Below are 22470 nucleotides of genomic sequence, written 5' to 3' on the forward strand. Positions count from 1 at the left end.
AGTCTCTTATTAAGCACGAGACTCCTGAGAGAGGAACTGTCTCCCAGGTGCCTTTCCTCCCTTAATATCCAAAGAAAGAGGCACCTATGCCACCCCTCCCCCCCCCAAAGGCAGTGATTTGGGTCTGCCAGTGTGATCATACGAACCCAGAGAACACAAATGCCAACACGTGCATGAACATAAGACCAGAGGTTTACTCTTTTTCCCGGAGGTGGCAATAAGCTCCTAGAAATAATACATCAACTCAAGCTCAGGCTGGCAAACAATTTACCTGATTGACTAAACCCCCCAAACGGCTGTCCATCACAGAAAGGATCCAAGGGGACAGCCAACTTGTAAAGATTATGGATGCCAACGACCGTCAACTACTAACTAAAAAGGTGGGAAACCCATTTTCCCCTAGAGAGAGAGAGAGAGAGAAACAGCATGCAACAATGAATGGTGGTAGGGGGAGAGAGGGAGAGACAGAATCTCAAGCATGCACCGCACCCAGAGCAGAAGCTGACGTGATCTGGATCCCATGACCCAAGCCAAAATCAAGACACCAACAGACAGCGCCACCCAGATGTCCCAAGGGAGAAGCCATTTTTAAGAGCCACGGAAGGCAAGGACTTTACTGCAGATTCTTAATAAATGAAAACACACTCCATGGCCACCTTTTCCATCCTATGGCACAAGATTTTCAAAGCCTTGTTCTAAGCCATGATTAAAATATGGGAAAAGTTATATACACAGGAGAACATCAAACTCATGGCTCACCTATTAACAGGATGACAGTCTGTATTCTCTTGCAAGTACAATTCTTCAGATCTAGGAACATTCTTGTATTTTTCCAGATTAAAGAAGGATCTGTACAATCAACAGATAGATCCTGATAAAGGAAATTTTCAGCTTTTCGTGTTTATGGGCCCTGCTCCTGGGTGCCCAGGGAAAGCTATACTTAAACATTTACCAAGGTCAAAAATGACTCTGCAAAACCTCAAAGCATGGGCTCTATTTCTGCCCTGAGCACACACTGTACAATGGCTTCATTAAAATAATAACCAAAAAAGGAGCAATCTGAACACAAAAGATAAGAAAAAAAAAAAGAAGAAACTTCCCTGGTTTTCGTAAGATTAAATTACACAGCTCTGCACACACGGGAGACTTAAGATAAAGTCTGTAACTTTCTATAATGTCCTTTGTCTAATGATTTGTAACTTCTTATGTAAAAAATGTATATAACCCTACACTAAATGACCCCTTGCCCTCTTCTTTGGGAAGGCTGTGCATCCTGGCAGTTGTCCTGAAACTGAGTTCAAATGAAAGTTTTGTCTGGGTGGCTCGGTTGGTTAAACATCCGACTCTTGATGTCGGTTCAGGTCATGATCTCAGGGTCCTGAGCTCCAGCTCCTGGGGTCCCGGTGATGGGCGTGAAGCCTGTTTGGGATTCTCCCTCTTCCTCTCCCTTTCTTTCCCCCAGTCCCATGCACAAGTGCGCTGGTGTACTCTATCTCTCTTTAAAAAAAAAAAAAAAAAGGCGGGAGTCTCTTCCTCTGTTTTAGAAATCCTTACAGGTGTGTTCATTTTATGTTGACAGTACCCTACTTCCTCCCATTGCCCAGCACTGTCCTGGCACCGTCAGGAAGATAATAGGGAAAAGACTAGGTCCTTCCTCACCCATACCCGGGTTCAACCCCACAGGAACAATGGATGGCAGCATCCAAGAAAGCAGCCGGGGATGCAGCTCAGGGGCAAAAAAGACACGTATATGCCCTTGAGAGGTCACGTACAGGCACACAGAACAACTCAAGGAGGCTCCCCCACTCAATTATATGGAACAACGATAAATGCAAACATTGCTCAATAAAGAAAGAGAATGAAGTGTGTGAGATGATCAGAAACTGCTTCCCAAAGACGGGAGGGGGGGAGTTGAGATGCGCTGAGGGCATTCTGTAAGGATCAGGAAGTCAAAGAGGACAATGTCATGGGAGACTCCACCATCCATCATCGTGCAGGGAACGGAGAGTCTCACAAAGAAGGGTTCTGCCAACTGCCAACAGACACAAACACGGAAGCCAGCCTATCACCTACTGGAGCCTCCTGATTCCCCACCTAAAATGATCAGGGCTTCGCCAACAGAGCAGTGCTGGACCTGGATAGATTCCTTTCCACATTCTTTCAGCCAGATCTACAAAACTGGACTCTTCAGAGATAGCCATGAAGAACAGAAGCAAACACACAGCTACAGCTTCAACCCCTGAGGCTGTCCCTGGACCCAAGGCTGTGGAAAAGAGGCTGGACCCCAAATTTAAAGGCACAGGCAAGGCGTTATTGAGCCAACAGGTGCAGAGGAAGGGAGACACGGTCTTGAGAAAGGCTCCTCAGCAGTGGTCGGGGACATTTCTTTGAAAGGGGCCAGCCAAGGTGGAAAAGGAGTGACATCCAAGCATGGGGAGTGCCGGGGAATCCCCAGGAAAGTGCTCCTGCACAGGCACAACTGACAGAACAGCCTGTTTCAGACTGGATGGGTTGATTTGCATATTAAATCTCCCCCCCCCCGCTGGGCATTAAAATGGGGGGGTGGCAAAAGGCCAGGTTTGGGGGCCCTCCTGTCTTGTGTCAGTTTGAACGGATCTGGACTTGGTCTTTGGTCCTCTGCTCCCCTGCTCCCCTCTGCAAGAAAAGTGATCAACAGCCAGGAGGTGGTGTACCCCCTGTGGCTGTTTCCGAGGTCTCTGACTGTCTCACTATCTAACTATACTTCTACTCATGTTAATACAGAGTTTTTAATTCAAAGTCAAGCTGAATTACAAATAATGAAAGCTCTAATTTTTTAGTTGGTATAGAAACCATGCTAGAAAAATACCACGCCATAGAAAGAGCTTAAGCTAAGAGAAGGCATGTTTATTAAACTGTTTATTAGTATTCAACAGCCCTAGCAGCTCCTCTAAGACAGGTTATTTGATCCACACGGTCAATTACCCTTGGGTAGACTCAGAAGCAGAAGGAGCCACGGCGGTCCCCATTGCAAAGGCGAGGACACAGGGACTGCCTAGGGGACTCCTCTCGTTTACTGCCACCGGGATCACAGGAAGGTATATGAACTGTTAAAAAGAAAACCACTGGCCCCAAATGACATCACTTATGTTAAGTCCCTGTGTCAGCAAACCAAGGCTTAGTACCTGACCTAACTGTACTTTCAACCTCCCCCTCCCCGAGGCAACCTTCAACCAGCCAAACCTGAATTTCCTGGTCAGCCCTAGGAGATAATCCCTCCTTAGACCCCTTTCATTCTCCTTAAAAAGGGGACCTTGCCTAAAAAGCAGTGCATTTCTTGCTAATTCCTTCCTTCCATTTTGCACAGCTCCTGGAAACTCCCCTCTGCTTGCGCATGGGATGCTGCCTGATTTGTGACTCCTTCAATAAAGTCAGTTAGATCTTTGGTTTACCTGGCTGAATTTTGTTCTTTTTTTTTTTTTTTTAAGATTTTATTTATTTATTTGACAGACAGAGATCACAAGTAGGCAGAGAGGCAGGCAGAGAGAGAGGAGGAAGAAGGCTCCCTGCTGAGCAGAGAGCCCTTTGTGGGGCTAGATCTCCTGGGATCCTGACCTGAGCTAAAGGCAGAGGCTTAACCCACTGAGCCACTCAGGCACCCTGGCTGAATTTTGTTCTTTAACAGAACCCTTGGTGCAGGTACTTGGGGTTTGCTCCCTGGACTGCTTGGCCCTGGGTACATACAGGTAAATCAGGCGAGACACCGTCCCCCTGAAAGCTGGCGGGAGACGTAGGACCCAGAGCCTGATCCATGGTGCTCTATTATTGGCCTGCACCCCATGGCCTCCCAAAGGCCACATATTGGACCAAACACTTCACCATTCCCCTGCACCCTGACTGTCCCCATACCCATCACAGTCCTAAAAGCATCACACAGTCCTAAGATTCATGATAGCAAAGACCTCAGAGACAATAATGCTGCCGTCTGTGGGATTACTATGTGCCCAGCACCACGCAAAGCATATAATCCCGGTATAATCCTTGCAGTGATTTCAGGAGATCTGTCCTCTTCTTCCCATTTGACAGATGAGAAACTGAAACTCAGAGCCACTCATATGTCAAAGTTGCCAGGAAGGAGTTAGGGAGAACCTGGGTTCAAACTGAGTTCCATTTCACACCAGGGCTCACGATCGTGGTGTTCAACTTCAGGGCAGTCAGGAAAAGGAGGAGGCAGCTCCATCAGACTCGTGAGGTGGTTGAGCAGGGAAGGCTGACTGGCAGAAAGGAGTCTTGGGGTGAATTTTCAGGCACCCTCGGGATTTGGGCAAATGAAGGGGAAAAGGTATTCCAGGCACAGGGGCATGGAAATATGCAGTTTCAGGACCTGCGAGCGATTCAGTATTGCTGGCGCAGAAGTAGTATATTCAGTGGACAGAAACGCGGCTGAGAGGGGTGGACAGGTAGACAGAAACCAGATCTCGAGAGCTGAGTTGTGACCTATGTAAAGATGTCATCCTGATGACAACAGAGGGCCATGAAACCTGATGTGACAGGCTCAGCTTTATGTTTGGGGAAAACATTCCCACAGTGGGGAGGACGATCCACCAGAAAGAAGTGAGGGGCTAAGGAGAGAAGTCAGGCTGGAAGAGGAGAGACTACTTTCATATGCATTAAACACGATGAGGATAAAAACCAAGGTAGGAATTCCAGAGAGGGGCTTTATGTGTTCCTATGAGATGACTCTGTTGTTTATTTACAGTTTTCATGGACTGCATATTAAAAACAAATGCAATATTATACTCCAGTCCATTATTTCATGGATAGGATTACTTAAGATGAAACTAAAAGAAGGGAAGAGATTTAAAGAAAAATACTGAATCGGTGCCTGGATGGCTCAGTCGGTTAAGTGTCCAGCTCTTGATTTCGGCTCAGGTCGTGATCTCAGGGTCATGGGATTGAGCCCCTCATCCATCTCCTCACTCAGCAGGGAATCTGCTTGAGATTCTCTCTCCCTCTTTCCCTCTGCTTCTCCCCCACACATGTATGCATGTGTACTCAAACATATGTTCTCTCCCTCTCAAAAAAAAATCTTTAAAAAAAAGAAAAATGCTGTATATAATAAATGCTATAAATATTGAAATATAAATACTATAACATCTGATATAACATAGGATACTATTGTAATATATTTCATAGGAATTATATATATTTTATATAACATTCCAAATATATTGTATAATATACAACATGTAATTACTGTGTCAGGTTTTACTTAGTGTAGTTCTAGAATATATTGTATTACTGTATATGCAATAAACTGTCACAGTATGATACATGAGTATATATTGTACAAGTAGCAATGTATGCTATATATATTACATATTAGAGGTAATACATTGCATATTATATTAACCACAATATAATATGAAATATAGTGTATAACATAAATAATATAAATATAGTAATTAAATGTAATAGAGTAAGTAAATTAAGTCAAAGTTCAGGAAACACAGAACTAAGGCATTTGAGAGAAAGTTATCAGAAAGCAGCAGTAATGCAAAAGGCAGTAAGGAGCATACAGTCTTTAGAATTCTATGACTCCACTGGGTTGGGGGAGGGGGGGGAGGAGGAGTGAGGAGTCAGGTCCCTCCCTGGAACCCAAGGAGGTTAGGGGACCCTTGGCTAGGAAAACAAAATGTAGGGCAAGGAGGAGTGGGCCAGCAGGCTACTGAGGGGGGAGCAGCTTATCTACAGGACATAGAACTTTAAACAGGAGGGAAGAGGAAAAAGCAAATTAATCAACTATTCATTCCAGACCTAAAGAAAAAATTCTAGAAATCCAGACCTAAAGAGAAAACCAACATTCTTTTTTTTTTTTTTTTAAGATTTATTTATTTATTTGACAGAGAGAGAGAGAGAGAGAGAGGGAACACAAGCAGGGGGAGTGGGAGAGGGAGAAACAGGCTTCTCGCCAAGCAGGGAGCCCGATGTGGGGCTCGATCCCAGGACCCTGGGATCATGACCTGAGCAGAAGGCCAACGCTTAATGACTGAGCCACCCAGGTGCCCCAAAAAACAACATTCTTTACAGCTTTCCAATTTCATATGTGGTCCCCCCCCCCCCTGGTAAAATACCAAATTAGAAAACAGTCGACTCTACAACCCGTTTCCAAATAGGAGCCAAATGAAGCCTCCCTTCCTTGACTGAGGCCAGCGCCAACCCCAGTGTCTTGAACCTAACACCACCCCCAGGCCCAGCCTCCATGAGCCTAAGTTATGAGGCCACCGAGATGCCAAAAGACCAGCATCCCATTACTGGCCTCCTTCAGGCAAGACCTTCAGCCCCAAGGCTCCTGTTCAGACTCCCCATGAAAGCAGTTCCTACTACAGCCATTCTACTCAGCCAGGTGGATCCTAATTCCAGTATGCCATTTCACCTCAACCCCAAAAGTACAACACTCCCAGGGATCCAGAGGACTTGGGTCCCTGCTGAAGACCTTCCTCGACAGAACTCACCTGCAGGTTGTGAGCAGGTCCACCTGAACCTCTGTTGGTCTACCTGAACCTCTGTTCACCACATCCCTTAATAAGCATAAAATCACCGCAAAGGCTAAAATAGTTTGTTTTGTTTTGTTTTAAGTAGGCTCCATACCCACTATGGAGCCCCACGTGGGGCTTGAACTCACATCCCTCAGTTAGCATCCCTGGGATTAAGGGCTGGATGCTTAACTGACTGAGCCATCCAGGCGCCCCTAAACTAGCTTTTGATGTCAAGGCAGAAGAAACACTGCGGCATGTACCATTCCCTGCCCTCACTGACCGTCCTGTTCTCCAACTCAAGGACTGGCTGAACAGCAATGAGCAGCGTAAATATTTTTTACTTTGCAGTCATCCGTCTCTGGTGCAACAACCCCAGTCTGCTGCTGTAGCAGAAGCCACCATATACAGTTGGTGAGCTAATGGGCATGGCTGTGTTCCAATAAAACTTTGTGTATAGGAACAGGCAGGTGAGACTTGCCCAGGAGGCCATATTTGGCCCAGGGCTATTGTTTACCAACCTCCTGCCTTAACTAATCAAGTATTTGCTTTCTCTGCCCAGATTCGCCCTCATCAGAACCTGGTTCCGGCTGCCTTAAAATACATAACCTTCCCCCATCTCCACTGGGAGACCCTCCAGAACTCTAGGTTCCATCTCCCTGCCACCGCTGTGGTCTTTTCCTAATAATAGTCATGATGGAAGAGTAGAAATAGAGCTAGCATTTCCTGAATGGCTGATTACAATGTGTCAGTATTACCCTAGGTCCTTCATAAACCCTGTCTCAACAAATTCTCAAGACCACCTAATGAGATGGGTCTAAGTATCATCTCCATTCTATAGGCACAGAAACTGAGGCTGAGGGGGACAGTTTTCTTTCCGTGGTCATGCAGGGTGAAGTCACGTTATTCTTCCCATCTGTCTGGATGCAGAGGTAGAACTCTTAGCCATTCTCCTGGGCTGCTTCTCCTGAGCGCATGTCTAGACAGAAGGTGTTTGCCAATGGCTGCTCCTACCCTATCCTCTGGAGGGGGGGCCCCTTTCTGTGTTGCCACCTGCACCCCTGTAGGACCGCGACAGCCCCCATTCCCCCAAGTAGAATCTTCCCCTCCAGGCAGTGGCTCTTCTACTTTTCACAAAGTTTTTTAACAGGCAACATAAATACGATGGCCAGATATGGCCCCACCAGGACCAGAAAATGTTCTCTCAGTAAGCCTGTATAGTACGTGTGCCTGTATGTCCTCCCTCCAACAGCAGGGATGCCTCCCAGGGTATCAGAGATCAGTGTGTATCTGAGACTCATCCCTTAGGACCGGAGTCAGCTAGGGAATCCTGCTTGCTTGCCTGGGCTGGAAATCTCAAAACACAGCATGTGTTCCCCCAGAATATTCCCAAATGGAAACAAGGCTAGGAGAGCGAGAGAAGAATGGGTAATGTAAACACATCCAGCTGGGGCTTGGGGGATTGCTGGGTAGCAAAGGCTGCTCCTCCGAAGAAGGGATCCAGCAGGCTAATTTAAAACAAAGTCAATGAGATGATTTTAAAATCCTGCTCTTCTTCTCGGTCAAGAGGGACACATTTGTAGCACTTCATTGGAATGGCCCCCCATTATGATTAAGAGAAAGAGGATTAAAATCATTGACTGCTTTGACCCCACTGGAAATGGACAGGTCATCACAACACCACTAGAGGACAGAAGAAATGAGCAAATTAATAATAATTCACACTCAGCCTGGGAATGCAGCTAGAGCACACATCACAGGGGGCTGGGAGCTCACCAGCCACATCCCACCAACCTCCCAAGCCTCTCCCCTTGCAATTGCTGAATGTGTTCCCCTGTGGCAATGCATCCTCATTCAGGTCTTGAAAATGGGCCTTCATCCCGCCCTGCATCCCGTTGAGCATCTCCCTGTGGCCATGTACGCTTCTGCCCAATGGTGCCGAGACCTTTTCCTGCAGGACACACATTTGCCACTGACTGCGCTGTGTGGTCTCCACAAGGATGTTCTGGCATGGGCTAGAGGAACCAAGTACTATCCACATGTCCGCTCTCCCTCTGTGGGCAGTTACATAAAGCTGCAATGAGCCGGACTTGGATAAATTATTTTGAAATAGCTGTCAGTGAAGCAATCGGTGTACCAAGCATCAGACTAAGCAACACCATGAACATGACAGTGAGTGGGCTGCGTCTTCATCCCCCAGTGCAAGGGACACCCAAGGGACACATTTGCAGTAGAAAGCAGAATCCAGGCAAACACAACTGACAAGTAGGTGTGGTTATCACAAAGAATAAAGGAGAGTGTGTAAAACAGATACGTTGAAGAAAAATAAAAGAATCCAGAAGATGGACCCTTTCTAAAAATGCTATAAGGAATCTATAAGAGCACATCAGTCAGTGAGTTCCAAATCAAAAAAAAAATTTTTTTTAAGTATTTTTCAGGGATGCCTGGGTGGCTCAGTTGGTTAAGTATCTGCCTTAGGCTTGGGTTATGATCCCAGAGTCCTGGGATCGAGTCCTACATCAGGCTCCTTGCTCAGTGGGGAGCCTGTTTCTCCCTCTGCCTGCTGCTCTCCCTGCTTATGCTCTCTCTCTCTCTGACAAATAAATAAATAAAATCTTTTTAAAAGTAGTTTTCATCCCTAAATACAAGTGCTATGGTTTCCTCTGCCCACGCCCACCCAAAAAAACAAGCAAATAGAGATTTCTCTTTGTACCATTACTGCTGATTTGTGAAAGTGTGGCCAAAAACACTTTCATTAAGCATCCTTTTTGAAATTGACAAATAAGAACAAATAGTGAAGTTCTGGACTGAAATACTAATGAGAAAGAAGTAAAAGGTCTGTTGAAATTATTTTTCAACAGCAGCATTAACATCTGAAACGTCAGCCACAGGTTGAAGCAGTGAGCTAAAGCTTTTAATTCACAGCGTATTCAGCTAAATACTTGTATTTCAAGTCGATCTCACTTGCAGAAACAGAGAGCAGCTCATGCTCTTTGACATAAGAACTTTTCCCCCAGTTATGGGAAGAGTTAGCAATATGAAAACGAACCTATGGCAAGTTTCTAAAAGCCAAAACTGTTAGCCTTAAAATTGCATCACTAGGTCCACAGAAGTGGGTTTTCAGTCAAAAGCTTTGCTTGGGTGTATGTCTAGAAGTAGAAGATACGCTTTTGGAAAAAGCATGAGAGGACTATTACAAACCCCACGGCTATTATGCATGTCATTTCAATAAAACTCAGACTGATTATTTTTCAATATTTTAAATAATCCCTGACCTTAAGAATAAATCCAATACTAAGACACAATGTCCCTTAGCTACTTAGCAAAAAAATTAAGCGGCCTAAGAGTTAGTACCCATGCATTTACGACCCTCACGACAGTAGACGCTACTCTCAGGAAAGGACTATCCAAGGTCAAAACCACAAAAAACCCATGATAGTTGATTCAGTATGTTTGTGTCAAAACCAATATTCAACTACTACACAGAACTTCCCAGGAAGACCAAAGCTCCCAGAAGGAAAGAAGGCTACCTCGGTGACCATACAAATCTCAGTACTCAGATGACTTGGCAACAACTCCCTCTTACCACCGACTGGATAAAACCAGTACAGAGAAATGCATTATTAGGCAAATATGCTCGGAATATTCCACAAAGGCAAAGGACAAATCAGTGCTATAGGACACCAGCTGTCAAAACTTATTGACAACAGCTCAGTTCAATGTTTAGCAAGTCTGAATCCCGGTGCATTTCATAGATTCAAAGAGCCGAGTCCAAAGCACACCCATCGATAACATGTTGTTCAAAAAGAAGAGTGGCGTAACACCGACTCAACTCATGATTATTTGACATAGAACAGGAGAGAAGATACAAGGTCTCCGAGTCACAGCACCAGGAATACCTGGAGATGTTACTAGTCATACTGACAACACACCAATTCTCCATCCCTTCAGACCACTTTCTCCAAGCACCGTGGTTGGGAGTGTTGATGTACGAAACCAAACCCTTGCCAGAGACAAATCCAGTGCAGAAAAGAACAAGGGCTTTTGATTTTCCTAACCTGTAGCCCTACAGGGAAGAGGAACTGGAAGGCTGTCAATTACAGTCCTTTACACACCTGCCTTTGGCTGTTTACTACCTCGGTGCCTTTCAGCAGGGGGTTAATACCAGAACTTTCCATTATCCAAAGGATTCCCTGTGCTTAGTTTTCAGAGCACCTCACTTAACTCTTTTAAGTCACCAGGGTCCTAATTAGTGATGAGGAGATGCCATCAGCTAGGACCTGGATGCGTGAAGGAGTTAATGGAGCTCACAAACAGCCTTACTTTGGTTTATGGGGGAAATGGCTGTTCTGGTAAACACTGTCAGCCATAACGTTATAGTCCTTAAACACTTGTTAACAGACCTCAAACCTACCAGACAAAATGAACACTTATCTTCTCGGGGAGCCAACTTGCCCGAAGGGAATGGGTAAATAACTCAGTTAAACAAAAAAACAAAACAAAACAAACAAACAAACAAAAAAATATATATATATATGCTGCCCTCAGTAGATAATCATAACTTTAATTTTTTTAAAAAAAGTGAACACACAGACACAGACACATTCTAGATTGTTAAACTAATAAACACCATTCAAATGCCTACCATTTTTTTTTTCCTGTTCCCATCCATAAGACTTGTAAAAAAGAGGGGGGAAAAAAAAAAAAAAGAAATCACTGTTTTATAAAGCCCAAGAGAGGCTAGGCTCCAATTCCTTCCCTTCACCCCAACTAACTCCAAAACACTTAATAACCTGAAGCTGATACCTACATTGCCCTCACCATAGGCCAGTCAGGGTTCCAAGTGCTTTACTTAGGTATATATGTATTTATATATATATTATATATATATATATATCTTTATATATATATTTATTTATATGCATGATATGTATTTATATATTTTTACATATGTAAAAAACTATATAATTATATATAATACAAATTTATAAAATATACATAAACATAAAAATATATAAATATATAATGTATATATAAATATATATATATTACCTCCTATAATCCTCCTAACAACGTGATGAGAGACACTCTAGATTCCCCATTTTAGAGACAAGGATACTGAAGTACAGAGAGATGCAGTAACTTGTCCAAGGTCACACAGCTAATTAGTGACAGAGCTGGGTATGAGCCCAGACACAATGGCCCCAGAGGCGAGTGCACAGAGGCAATGCTGCAGAACAAACAGTAAACAACCCAAAGGAGAGTCTGATGGCTCCTCTGCTCAGCGGGAAAGTTCACAGAGAAAAACTTCAGAAATTATGATTTTTTACAGCTTCTTATAATTTTAAAAAAACAAAACAAAACAAAAAACCCTGGGAATATTTGGGGACAAGTTATCTGCCAATAGAGGCGCTCACACTGTTTCTACATCAACGTTAATTGTTAAACAGGGATATCCTTTACAAACCTGGTTAGCTAGCAATTTAGAAACCAAGATCATGGGGACACAAGAAGACAAGGCCATGACAGAGAAGGAAAGTCCCAGACTCACGAGGTAGTACAGTCATCAAAATACTAACCAGTAAATGAAACCAAGACACTCCAGAAAACACTAAATGTGGTTGTCTGTAACCACTTTAAAAATGAAAGGCCTGATAGAAACTTTGGAGGGACAATTGAAAAAACTGACAAATGTCTTAAATAATATCCTTGACCTCCATAACATCCCTCTTTGGCAATTTTTCCTTAGGAAATCATCAGAGAGGCTCCCAAAGGCTCATCTGAGATAGTACGCATTATAGAAAGGATTTTAACGGCACCTGGCTGGCTCAGTAGGGGGAGTAAGTTTGAGCCCCAAGCTTGGCTGTAGAGACTACTTAAAAATACAATCTTAAAAGAAAATTGTAATAGTTTTTTTTTTTTTTTTTTTTTTACTTCTTAAGTGTCTAAAGTAAGGGAAAGGATTAAATTGATTACAGCCATAGGATGGGGGGAAAAAATGGATCTATTAAGAATGTTTATTGGTAGGAACCTGGCTGGCTCAGTTGGTTAAGCATCACTTTCAGCTCAGGTCATGATCTCAGGTCCTGGGATCGAGCCCAGCATTGGGCTCTCTGCTCAGCAGGGAATCTTTTTCTCCCTCTCCCTCTGCCTCTTCCCCTGCTCATGTTCTCCCTCTCTCTCCCACATACTCTCTCTCAAGTAAATAAATAAAATCTTTTCAGAGTCCATCGTCTCTCATGGTTCACCTCCCCTTCCAATCTGAGGGTTTTGAAGGGGCGGGGAGGTGGGAGGTCGGGGTACCAGGTGGTGGGTATTATAGAGGGCACGGATTGCATGGAGCACTGGGTGTGGTAAAACAAACAAACAAACAAACAAACACAATGAATACTGTTATGCTGAAAATAATAAAAAAAATTTTTAAAAATAAAAATAAATAAATAAATAAATAAATAAATAAAATCAATCTTTTAAAAAAGAAGAAGAATGTGTAACGGCCTGGGGAAATCAACCCAAAATCACACGAAAAAGAATTGCAAATTTCTTTCTACAGATACATAGCAAATACCATGTCCACTTACTTTGTGGTGTAAATACATTAGAACCAAATAATTATTATCCCTGGGTGGTGAGACGACACTAAGATTCCTTCCCGTGTTTTCCAGGTTTTACCAATTTTCTAATATGAAGCGTTACTAACTGAAATTTCGAAAATGAAATTTTTAAGAGGAAAGGCATCTGGTCACGAAGCCTACACCACAATGCTTAAGATAACAAGTACATCAGTCTTTTTTCCGTCTTGGATATTGCTAACAGACGGGGAGATCACAAGATTACAGTTCTCACAGAACACGGGGATTCAGTGAGGGATATGACAGTCCTCGTGACATTCTGGTAGAGGAACGTGGGCTGGCTGATAGTCAGGGTTCACAGAGTTGTCATTACTTGAAAGGCTGTACCAAATATCATGAATGAGCAGATGTCTCAGAGCAAAAAAACGCCCTACTTCTGAGCTCTGACCGTGGCCCTTGAACCCAGGCTTTGCACACAGGTTCCCAAGGTCCATTTTCCAGACTCACGGCTTAGCCAGGAGCCTGAGAGAAGCATTAATCGTGTCAATGGCCTGTGTGCAAACCAGGTAGGGCCACTAATATTGATCACATTTCTGGAACAGAATTATGTGCAAATTTGGGTATTGCCAACAGAACAACTCTATTAATGAGTCCGTACACAGCATTTTCTGTACCTAAACAAGTGTTTGTCAAGTAAGCACTGGGATTATGAGTCAAATAACTCAGACAGGCTGAAACCCAGGTCTGAAACCAAGATGCTACCGAAGAGGGTCAGTAAATGTGAAGCCATACACTTAGTTCAATAAAAATTTTTACAAGTCTTATATGGCAACAGTTCGCATGAAGCAATGACCATTTTAGACCAGTAACAGTGAGTATCCGGTATGCATCTTTGATGAAAGGAAGTAAGAATCCCATCTGAAAGTCTTGGGTACTTTCCTAACTTTCTAGTTGGAAAAGGGAATTCAGCAAAACAGTTAAGGACAGATGAATACCATCAGGGACATTATAAGTCTGATCAAAAACATTCAAAGAAACTAGGACTATTTAATTAGGAGGGCATTTAAGGGGAACTAACCAATGTTTCAATGTTCGCTCTGTGATTCTGTGAAGGGGGCGGGAGATCAATTTATTCTGCTCTACTAGAAACTGCAGTCTATCTTCTGTTGCTCTCTCTCCACTGAAACTGTGCCTCAAAGTCAGCAATGACCTTCAATTGGTCCAATCCAAAAGGCACTCCTCTACCCTGTTTTAACAGGCTTCACTGCATGGGATACATAGCACTGAGCCCCCCCCCCCCTTACAACAGTGCCCATCTCCACAGTGGGGATAATTCATCCCATCTCTTTTATTCCTCCTTTACACAACCTCTAGATGTCCCGGGCGGATCAACTTTTGGCGTTCTTCTCATCTTTATTCTCACTCAACGACTTTATCAATTCCTGTGGATTTAAACAGCCTCTATGCTGAAGGCACCCATTTAAATCTCCATTAGACTCTTCCTCTGAACCCTAAGCTTCCCCTATATAATCAGAAACCTCTCCAATGGATTCTGCCAATGCAAACTCTTGCGTCCACGTCCTCCACCCTTCACTGTGGGTCTTCCCCTCTCAGCTCCATATACGCCATTGCTTCAGCTGGAACCCCTGGATCCATCTCTGTGACCTCCCTTGGCCTCACCTGTCACATCCCGTCCCCTGCTAGGAAGTCTGCTCTACCTCCAACATGGGTCTCAAGTCAGACCTGTCCATGCCCCCACTGCTGTTAACCCAGCCAAATGAGCATCACTTTTCTCTACAATGGGGCTGGTCAAGACCTTCCTTGTCATCTTCATGCCAGTCTTCTCAGAACACCAGCAAAACTTCTGCCCAAACCGTATGTTGGATCATGACTCTTCCATGCTCTAAAACAAATCAACTCTTTAATGACTTCCCTACTCTATGCTTTTTCAAGGGATGGAGGGGGAAGAAAAGGAAATCCCCAAATCCTTATCATGGCCTCAAGACCCTTCAATATCAGAGTCCCACATCCTCTCTTGGTCTGCCCAGGACCAATCTCCTGTTCTTCCCCGGCTTAGGCCACATCAGTTTTCTCTCATTTGTTTAAGTACAGGAACCTCCTCTGGGTCACAAGGCCTGAACACAAATTGTTCCCACAGACTCTGCCAGTTGCTGACAATGTCTTTTCTTATAGGTCTCAGTTGCAAAGTCAAATCCTTGGACAATGCTCCTGAGCACTGGTCTGATGTGAAACCACCCCCTCCATACCTCCAAGTATTTTCTAGCTCAGCCCTTTCTATCCCCTCATAACATTGACCATAACTTCCTGGGACTGTGTTGCTTAAAGTCTGCCTCTCTCCTGAACCCTGCATCCTTGGAATGTCAGTTACAAGAAGCCAGGGACCTTCCCATCTTCTTCTCCATCCTAACTGCAAAGTTCAAAAACTGTGAAAATGTTGAGTGTGGAAGAAATAAAACCAGGCTTTACCTCAACGTAAAGAAAATCTTCCTAAAAAATAAGAGTGGGCCTTGGAACAGAGAGCCTCGGACAGGGGGACTGTCTGCCAATCATGGGAAGAGGGTCCAAGCAGAAGAGTGGGTGACCACTTTTATCTGAGATGACATAAAGGGATTTCCCAGGCTGGGTGGGATGCTGGGCCTGATCATTCCCTCCACGCACTTTCTAGTTTCATAAATAGCATTTGTAAGGAGTTTCAGGGTAAAAATAGACTCCCAAAGTAGCAGACATCCTATTATTTTTTTCTTGCATGGAAATTCATTCTCAAGTAGCCCCATAAAACTGCTTTATAACCTGACCATAAGTAACTTCCTGGGGTGGAATCAAGGCAGGCTCCCTCTGTGTGCCCCGCTAGATATGGTCTGGGACGTTAATAGCCCCCGGTGCCCTTCTTTCCACGCTGCCTGAAACGTGGCCCAGAAACACGCTGGGGCAGACCAAGGAAACCCATTTGCGGTAAACCTGAAGTTGCACCCTTCCACTCATTTGTGATGCTGCTCTGTAAACACACCAGGGTCACTTTATTTAGCGTCACACCCATTAATAATGCAGAGATCTTCACACGGGCAGGCAGGGAAAATTAGTCCTGAGTGATTTCGTTACTACAGTGTCGACACGAAGTCAAAGCGACTGAGAGTCCCATTACAACTAATGTCGGAGCCACTGGCCACGGACCTATCAGCCATGGAGCTAACCACCAGGGCCATTCAGGCAAATTTCCCACATCCCCATCTTCTGGAGTCTCACAGCAAACCTGCAATTCTCATCTATCTCGCTGACAAGAGCAGAAACCTAAAGAACAACTGAAGATACCCTCCTTCTAACTTTGCAGCTTCCTCCATCTCTACAGTTTTTGAGGTTTAAAAAAAACAAAAAACAAAAAATCTAAAGTGTGGCAATGATGGGTGTCTGGTGGCCTCTATCCAGAGACCGTTAAATTTGTCAGCAGATCAAACAAGGCACTCCCAGATATCACAGGTTGTTGCAAATAAGCCTATGAGCTCATGAGATTTTTCCTTCATTTTTTTTCTTCAAAAAAAATTTTTTTTCAGGCAAATCAACTTTTTTAGACTTTAGAAAGCCAAAGCTGTTTAAAATTCCTTTTAAAAAATAATATCCGGGGTTAACAGTGCTGTGGAGGGATAATGTGTGGAGACACGCGAAATGTGAACTCTTCTGGAAGGGCTGATGGGCCACACCTTTCCACTGAAAACAAAAACACCCTTGGATTCAGTGATCTGGCTGCTGGATAGTTACCACAGGCATGTACTCTAATGAGTTGCTTAAAACGAGTACACGAGAACGTTCACTGGTAGTACTGCTTATAATAGCAAAAATCTAGAACACTCGAAATGCCTACGAGTTAACCGCAGCCCATCCATAAAATAGGCTTTATGCAGGTGCTAAAAGAAAATGAGACAGGTCTCTCTAGGTGCTGAGGAAGAAAAACCTCCAAGATCTCTCAGCGAACACAAGCTAGGTTTGCCTGTGTCTAAACACATCTAAAAGTTCAATTCTGAAAACTCCAGAAGAGTCTACGAGAAACTTCAAAGCAGATGCCCCTCAGGCAAAGGTCGGAAAGGACAGAGAACAAGACTATTGTGTTTCTTTGAAACTCTTCCGTACTGCTTGTTCTTACTATATGTACTGTTACTGTATCCATAAGAATAATAGCTAGATGCCGTATTATCTGCACAGTCTGGAAGCATCTACTTGCTTTCTGTAGGAGTGGGAAAGTGAGCATCCTTTTCCAGGTTCCACAGGCAAACCAGAGTCTTACTAAGTGGGTGCCTTTCCACTCCACGCCAATCAGAGCCTTCAGATGTTGCCAAGGCCCTTGCCCTCCGTCCCTCACTCCTTCCTTTGTGTGGCCTAGAAGCATGAGTAAAGAGAAAGTTTAATTTCTGTTCTTGCACTTTGAGATCGATGTCCTCCATCGCTGAAAAGCTAACTGGGAAGAGAAGGAATTCTACCATTGCAAGACATACCGAAGAATAACCAGCGTTTCCTCTGACGCTCAGTATTACGTAATTATATCGTTCCCAAGACAAAATCAAACAAAAACGTGTTTAACTTTAAAGTATGTACCAGCCCTTCTTCCAAATCCCATGAGAACTGGGAAGATCAAGGTCCAAGGGGCTTTCTTTCCTGATTTAGAATCCTGTATTTGTCTCTCTCGAAATACTACACAACGATGTCAACTGAAATTGCTTCCGCATGAGAAACTGACAAGATGGAAGGGAAATCTAGATTCAAATTTTCTGATGTTGAAGATCTTAAAGAGTATTGGACTGTGTACTTGCCCCATCCAAGACATACTCCCAATCTCACAGAGAACGAGGAGTGGCAAAAAGGAAAGTGAGAGAACACCATGATTCTGTTTTTCCTACTATTTGACCCGAGACATGAGAAGAAAAAGCCACTTATTTAGTATCGAGTGACCTTTCCAAATCACATAAAAACAATCCCCAGAGTGTTCTTCCTTCATAGGAAGACCACGATACCTAGGCATTTACTGAAGTTTTTTTTCCTGACTCATCCTTCATTCACGGATGGGTTTTTGTTCTTGCTTATTTTTCTTGTCATTGCTTTGGCTTTACTGATGGATATAGAAAGTAAAGCCAAATGTCTACTGGAAAAAACTCTAACATCTACTGAGCCGAAAAACTGCTCCCACTAAATCTGATTTTGTATAAGTGTTGTGACGCATACACACGGTGACTTCAGTTTTGGTTGGGGACGGGGCATTCAAGTAATTAGTGAAATGCAGAGTAAAGCCTGGTGCATTGAGCTGTCTGTGGTCCTGAAAAAGGACACCAAGGCTGCAATGTACTGAGCTCTGTTCTTTCAAAGCCTCCTCATGGCCCTATTTTAATTCAGGCACTTCCGACCATGACTCACCTGAACTGTCTTATTTTGCCAGAGCATGTATAAACATTTTATAAAAGGTCACACCGACTTGCTTTCCAAGGTTCTCCATGGAAATGTCAGGGCCTCCCCAAGCTTCGTTAAGCCATTCCGGAGGACAGAGAGCCAGGACGTTGGCTAAGACACTTAACACATCCTATCATGTACCAGAAAGCCACACTTAGCTAGCTCTCGCTACCCAATCACCATGCTGGTAGGCTAAACAGAAAAAGGAAAAAAAAAAAAAAACATGTCATTTTAGATGACATGCTACCTCCAAAGACAGGCTCTGGTTGGCAATACTTAGTTCCACTCACAGCTACTCAGGATGTTTGGAATTGTTAATAGTAAACTGAGAAGTGACTTTTCGCTTAAAACTTAGGAAAGAAATATACCTACATCAGTGACATCAATAAGTTGAAAAGGTGGGGAGGCACAATGTTTCATTTTCCACACACAGATACACAAGCCTGTGCACTTGGGATTCAAGGTCAACTCTTTTGCCAACACGGCTGACTCTAATATCTGCATAAATTAATACAGATTTTTCTGGTGCCTGACTTCTAGTTCAGGGTCCTCAAGTTTATCTGGCCCTCTTCCACTTTCGACTTTTGTAAAAGCATCTCAGATAAGCGTTTGGAGCTTCAGCTTGGGAAAGAAATCCCCCTAGGGAAAACACAGAGAGAAAACGCTACAACCAAAACAACTGAATGATACTACCCAAGCATCAGTTTTGAAATTTAAGTGTGGCTGGTTCAACAGAAATTATGTATCATGTAAAATAAACTCAGTTTTGCAAATTTAACATTCTGGGATATTTACGTCACCCCAACGGTAGAGAAATTCACAGGGCTTGTAAGTTTTAGGGGAGCAGCACTTCTGTCACCCATGCTAAGGATCTTTCCATCAAAATACCTATGCATTTGTGCAACAGAAATAGTCCTCAAAATGAGCCAGCAAGTGCAATTCCAACCGTGAAAAATCTGTAAAAAAAAAAGGAGTTCTTGTATTTTTATTAGTTTCTAGAAGTTTCAAGAGTTCTAACGTGGTATCAAAAAAGTTTTAATAATACCTAAGGGTGCTTGGGTGGCTCAGTGGGTTAAGCCTCTGCCTTTAGCTCAGGTCATGATCCTAAGGTCCGGGGATCAAGTCCCGCATGGGGCTCTCTGCTTGGTGGAAAGCCTGCTTCCCCCTCTCTCTGCCTAGCCTCTCTGCCTATTTGTGATCTCTCTCTGTCAAATAAATAAATAAAATCTTAAAAAAAAAAAACCAAAAACCTAACACTTGGTTACTCCTTGCAAATTCCTGTAAGTTATTTCAAAGGACCTTCCAATAATTCTTAAGAAGTCAGTGTCTTCAGGAAGATGCTTTGCCCTCGATGGGACTATCACCCAATGTCTCCTCGGCAAATGCTTGTTTAGCTCTGCACTTTTCAGAAGGAATAGACAGGTACGAAAGCTAATGCTCAATGAAAACACCAGCAAGTTCTCTTTCCAGCTAAATGAAGGAAAACCACTCCAGTTGCCGAGCAAAACAAAACAAAACAAAACAAGTTGTTTTAAGTTACTTGGTTTTTAAAAAATACCTGAGAAGATTTTACAATGACCTTTTAAATTCAACCTATTTGTAAACCAAATGTGTAGAGAGAAATCACGGACCCAAAAAATGCCCATATTTCTGGGCCTCTAGCAAGTAACCGAGCACAGCAGGAAGCTTTCTGGACTAGAAGCTGGAGGAGAGGGCCTGGGCCCACTCTGCCCTGTCTAGCTGTGCCATCTGGCAAGCTACTCCCCTATTCTGACTTCGGGCTCCCCGTCTGTAAACGGAGTCAGAAGACTATTCATTCTGTTTTGTTCCTCCCAGCTCTAAGTGTCTGCTCTTGGAAGTCAAAATGAGAAGATGCACTCATTATGGGTAAGCCACGTTGTGGTATCACTTAAGAATGTTTCAGGGAATCTCAGAAGCCCAGGATCACAAAACCCCGAATTACAACGGACCTCCCTGTAAACTATTAAGATGTTAGAGTTCTAGGGTGCATTCTCCTGGTTTCGCCAAGGCAGTTTGGTGACTTACCTCTAAATGGTCTCACTCTTTCTAATTCTCATTCGCTCGCTCACTTTCTCCCTTTGGAATGACACCGTTCAAAGTCTTTGCAAATGTGAAAGGAAGACGAAGTCTTACTTCATTCTCCCTGCTCCTTTGGGGTCATGGGCATGTTGGTTTGGCTTGCACCATAGTTAAAAATTGGTTTCTTCCATATTTGGTGTGAGCTTGCTAATGACTAACCTCACATTGACTTAACATAATTAATATTAAATTATTTAAGTGGTAAGTTCTATACGATGTTTTAAATTTAAAGGCGTCCTAAATGGCGTCTTTAAATGGAAAGCACCCTAAATTGAAGGGCTTAAAAGTTCCAACAAATAGTCAACAATTGTTTCCCCCCACAAAAAAAAAAAATCAGAAAATACATATTAGTGTAAATTCTAAACTGGCAAATCCCAACCTTACTTCATTTTTGAAAAGCCTAGTTCTTTTAATTCACAACCCTTAATATTCCTTGGACTGAAGGCTACAGCAAACTAAACAACTCCAAAGATGACCCATGAATTTTATACAAGTATTCTGAAATTGTCAGTAATAGCCAAATTCGACAATAGAGTTCCTGGCTGCATTTAAACAAAACATTTCCTAATAAGACTGCTCACCAGGGCAGTGGCCTTTGCTCTTAAATGACACTTTTTTTTTTTTTAAAGGGCAATGTAATGATTGCAGCTAAAAAAAAATATACCAAACCACCACATACACAGAATTTGTATTCTAACCTTAGGGCAGACTTTTTTTTTTTCTTTAATGGCTGAAGATAAAGAGTTTGGATTTTTCTCATGTCTCATTTACATATATTAGCTAGGAATATCAGGAGCCTATTTTCTTCTTTCACTACATTACAGAAGAAGATACATAGAGAGGGACACTATCTTCCATAATGACGCACCCAGGGGGGATAGGCCTATCAAGCAAGAATTCCCGCTTACCCCACGGCTGAAGCCTACTACCTAACTGGCCTTAAGGAAATTTGGAGAACTAGATCGACCTGAAGAAGAGAGGGGAACATCTTAAGGGCTTAACAGGTACAACCCAGCCTGTTTACGTGCTGGGCTGTTTTGTTTTGAACTTCTTGAAAGAACAGGTCAGGTGCTGTAGCAAGACTACAGCGTGTGTCTTCTGTAACCTCAAGCAAGGACACGAGGGTTTGGAAAAAACTGCCTCGCGCTTCTCCAGGCGGGCGGCCGCGCTTTGGGTCATTCATAAATAGCGGAGTCTAAGTTACCTGTATTTCCCTGGCGTGGTACACGATGATCAGCCCAAGCAAGATGATTGTGGAGAGACTGATAAGGCATTTCAGAGCTAAGGAATACAGCGACGCCTGCAACACAGACAGAAGCACTTTTAAGAAACTAGCACTCTGAACCACCTTCCAGGGCCCCCGACCACCCCCAGCCCCTGAATATGAACTCCCAGGAGGAGGAGGATGGGGATGAGGGGAGTACCTGTCTTGGCTGTGGGATCCGTCAGCTCACTTGGCCTCTAAGGGAAGTGAGGAGAGGAGGGCAGGTGGATGGCTAGGGAGAGGGTCCGCGCCATGACATATGCCAGCGCAGATCCTGGCTCTCGAAACCCAGAGGAAGTTATCCCTGAGTTTAAGCACTCTGGGTTGAAAGGGGCCTCCTAAATTGCGAGCACCTGGAAAGCAACAGGGCTTGCTTTCCCCTACTGACTCCTGGAAACATTTATTTAATGTGCCTGAAGTCGCTGGGGCACTCACTGACTCCAGAACTTTGGCTGCGCGCAGAAAGGCTCTCTCTGTAGAGTTGCCTGGAGGATCAGGACAGCGCGTCCGAGCCGTGCTCGCCGTCCCGGCGGGCACCTGCCACCGTCCCGAGGAGGCTCGGGGCTGG

The 22470-nt window shown here is 43.8% G+C and overlaps 1 protein-coding gene across 2 annotated transcripts in view; it reads right to left on the reverse strand.

The window, feature by feature from the left end:
* Positions 1–22470, reverse strand: part of KCNN2 (potassium calcium-activated channel subfamily N member 2) — a 149555-nt gene that overhangs the window by 124642 nt on the left and 2443 nt on the right. For both annotated transcript variants that reach the window (XM_004759056.3, XM_045069313.1), the window contains exon 3: positions 21843–21938. In XM_004759056.3, coding sequence (XP_004759113.1) covers positions 21843–21938 — 96 coding nt within the window. The remainder of the gene's footprint in view (positions 1–21842; positions 21939–22470) is intronic.

The sequence above is a fragment of the Mustela putorius genome, unplaced genomic scaffold (assembly GCF_011764305.1).
Source record: "Mustela putorius furo isolate JIRA1106 unplaced genomic scaffold, ASM1176430v1.1 tig00003923_pilon_pilon_pilon, whole genome shotgun sequence".
NCBI lineage: Eukaryota > Metazoa > Chordata > Mammalia > Carnivora > Mustelidae > Mustela > Mustela putorius.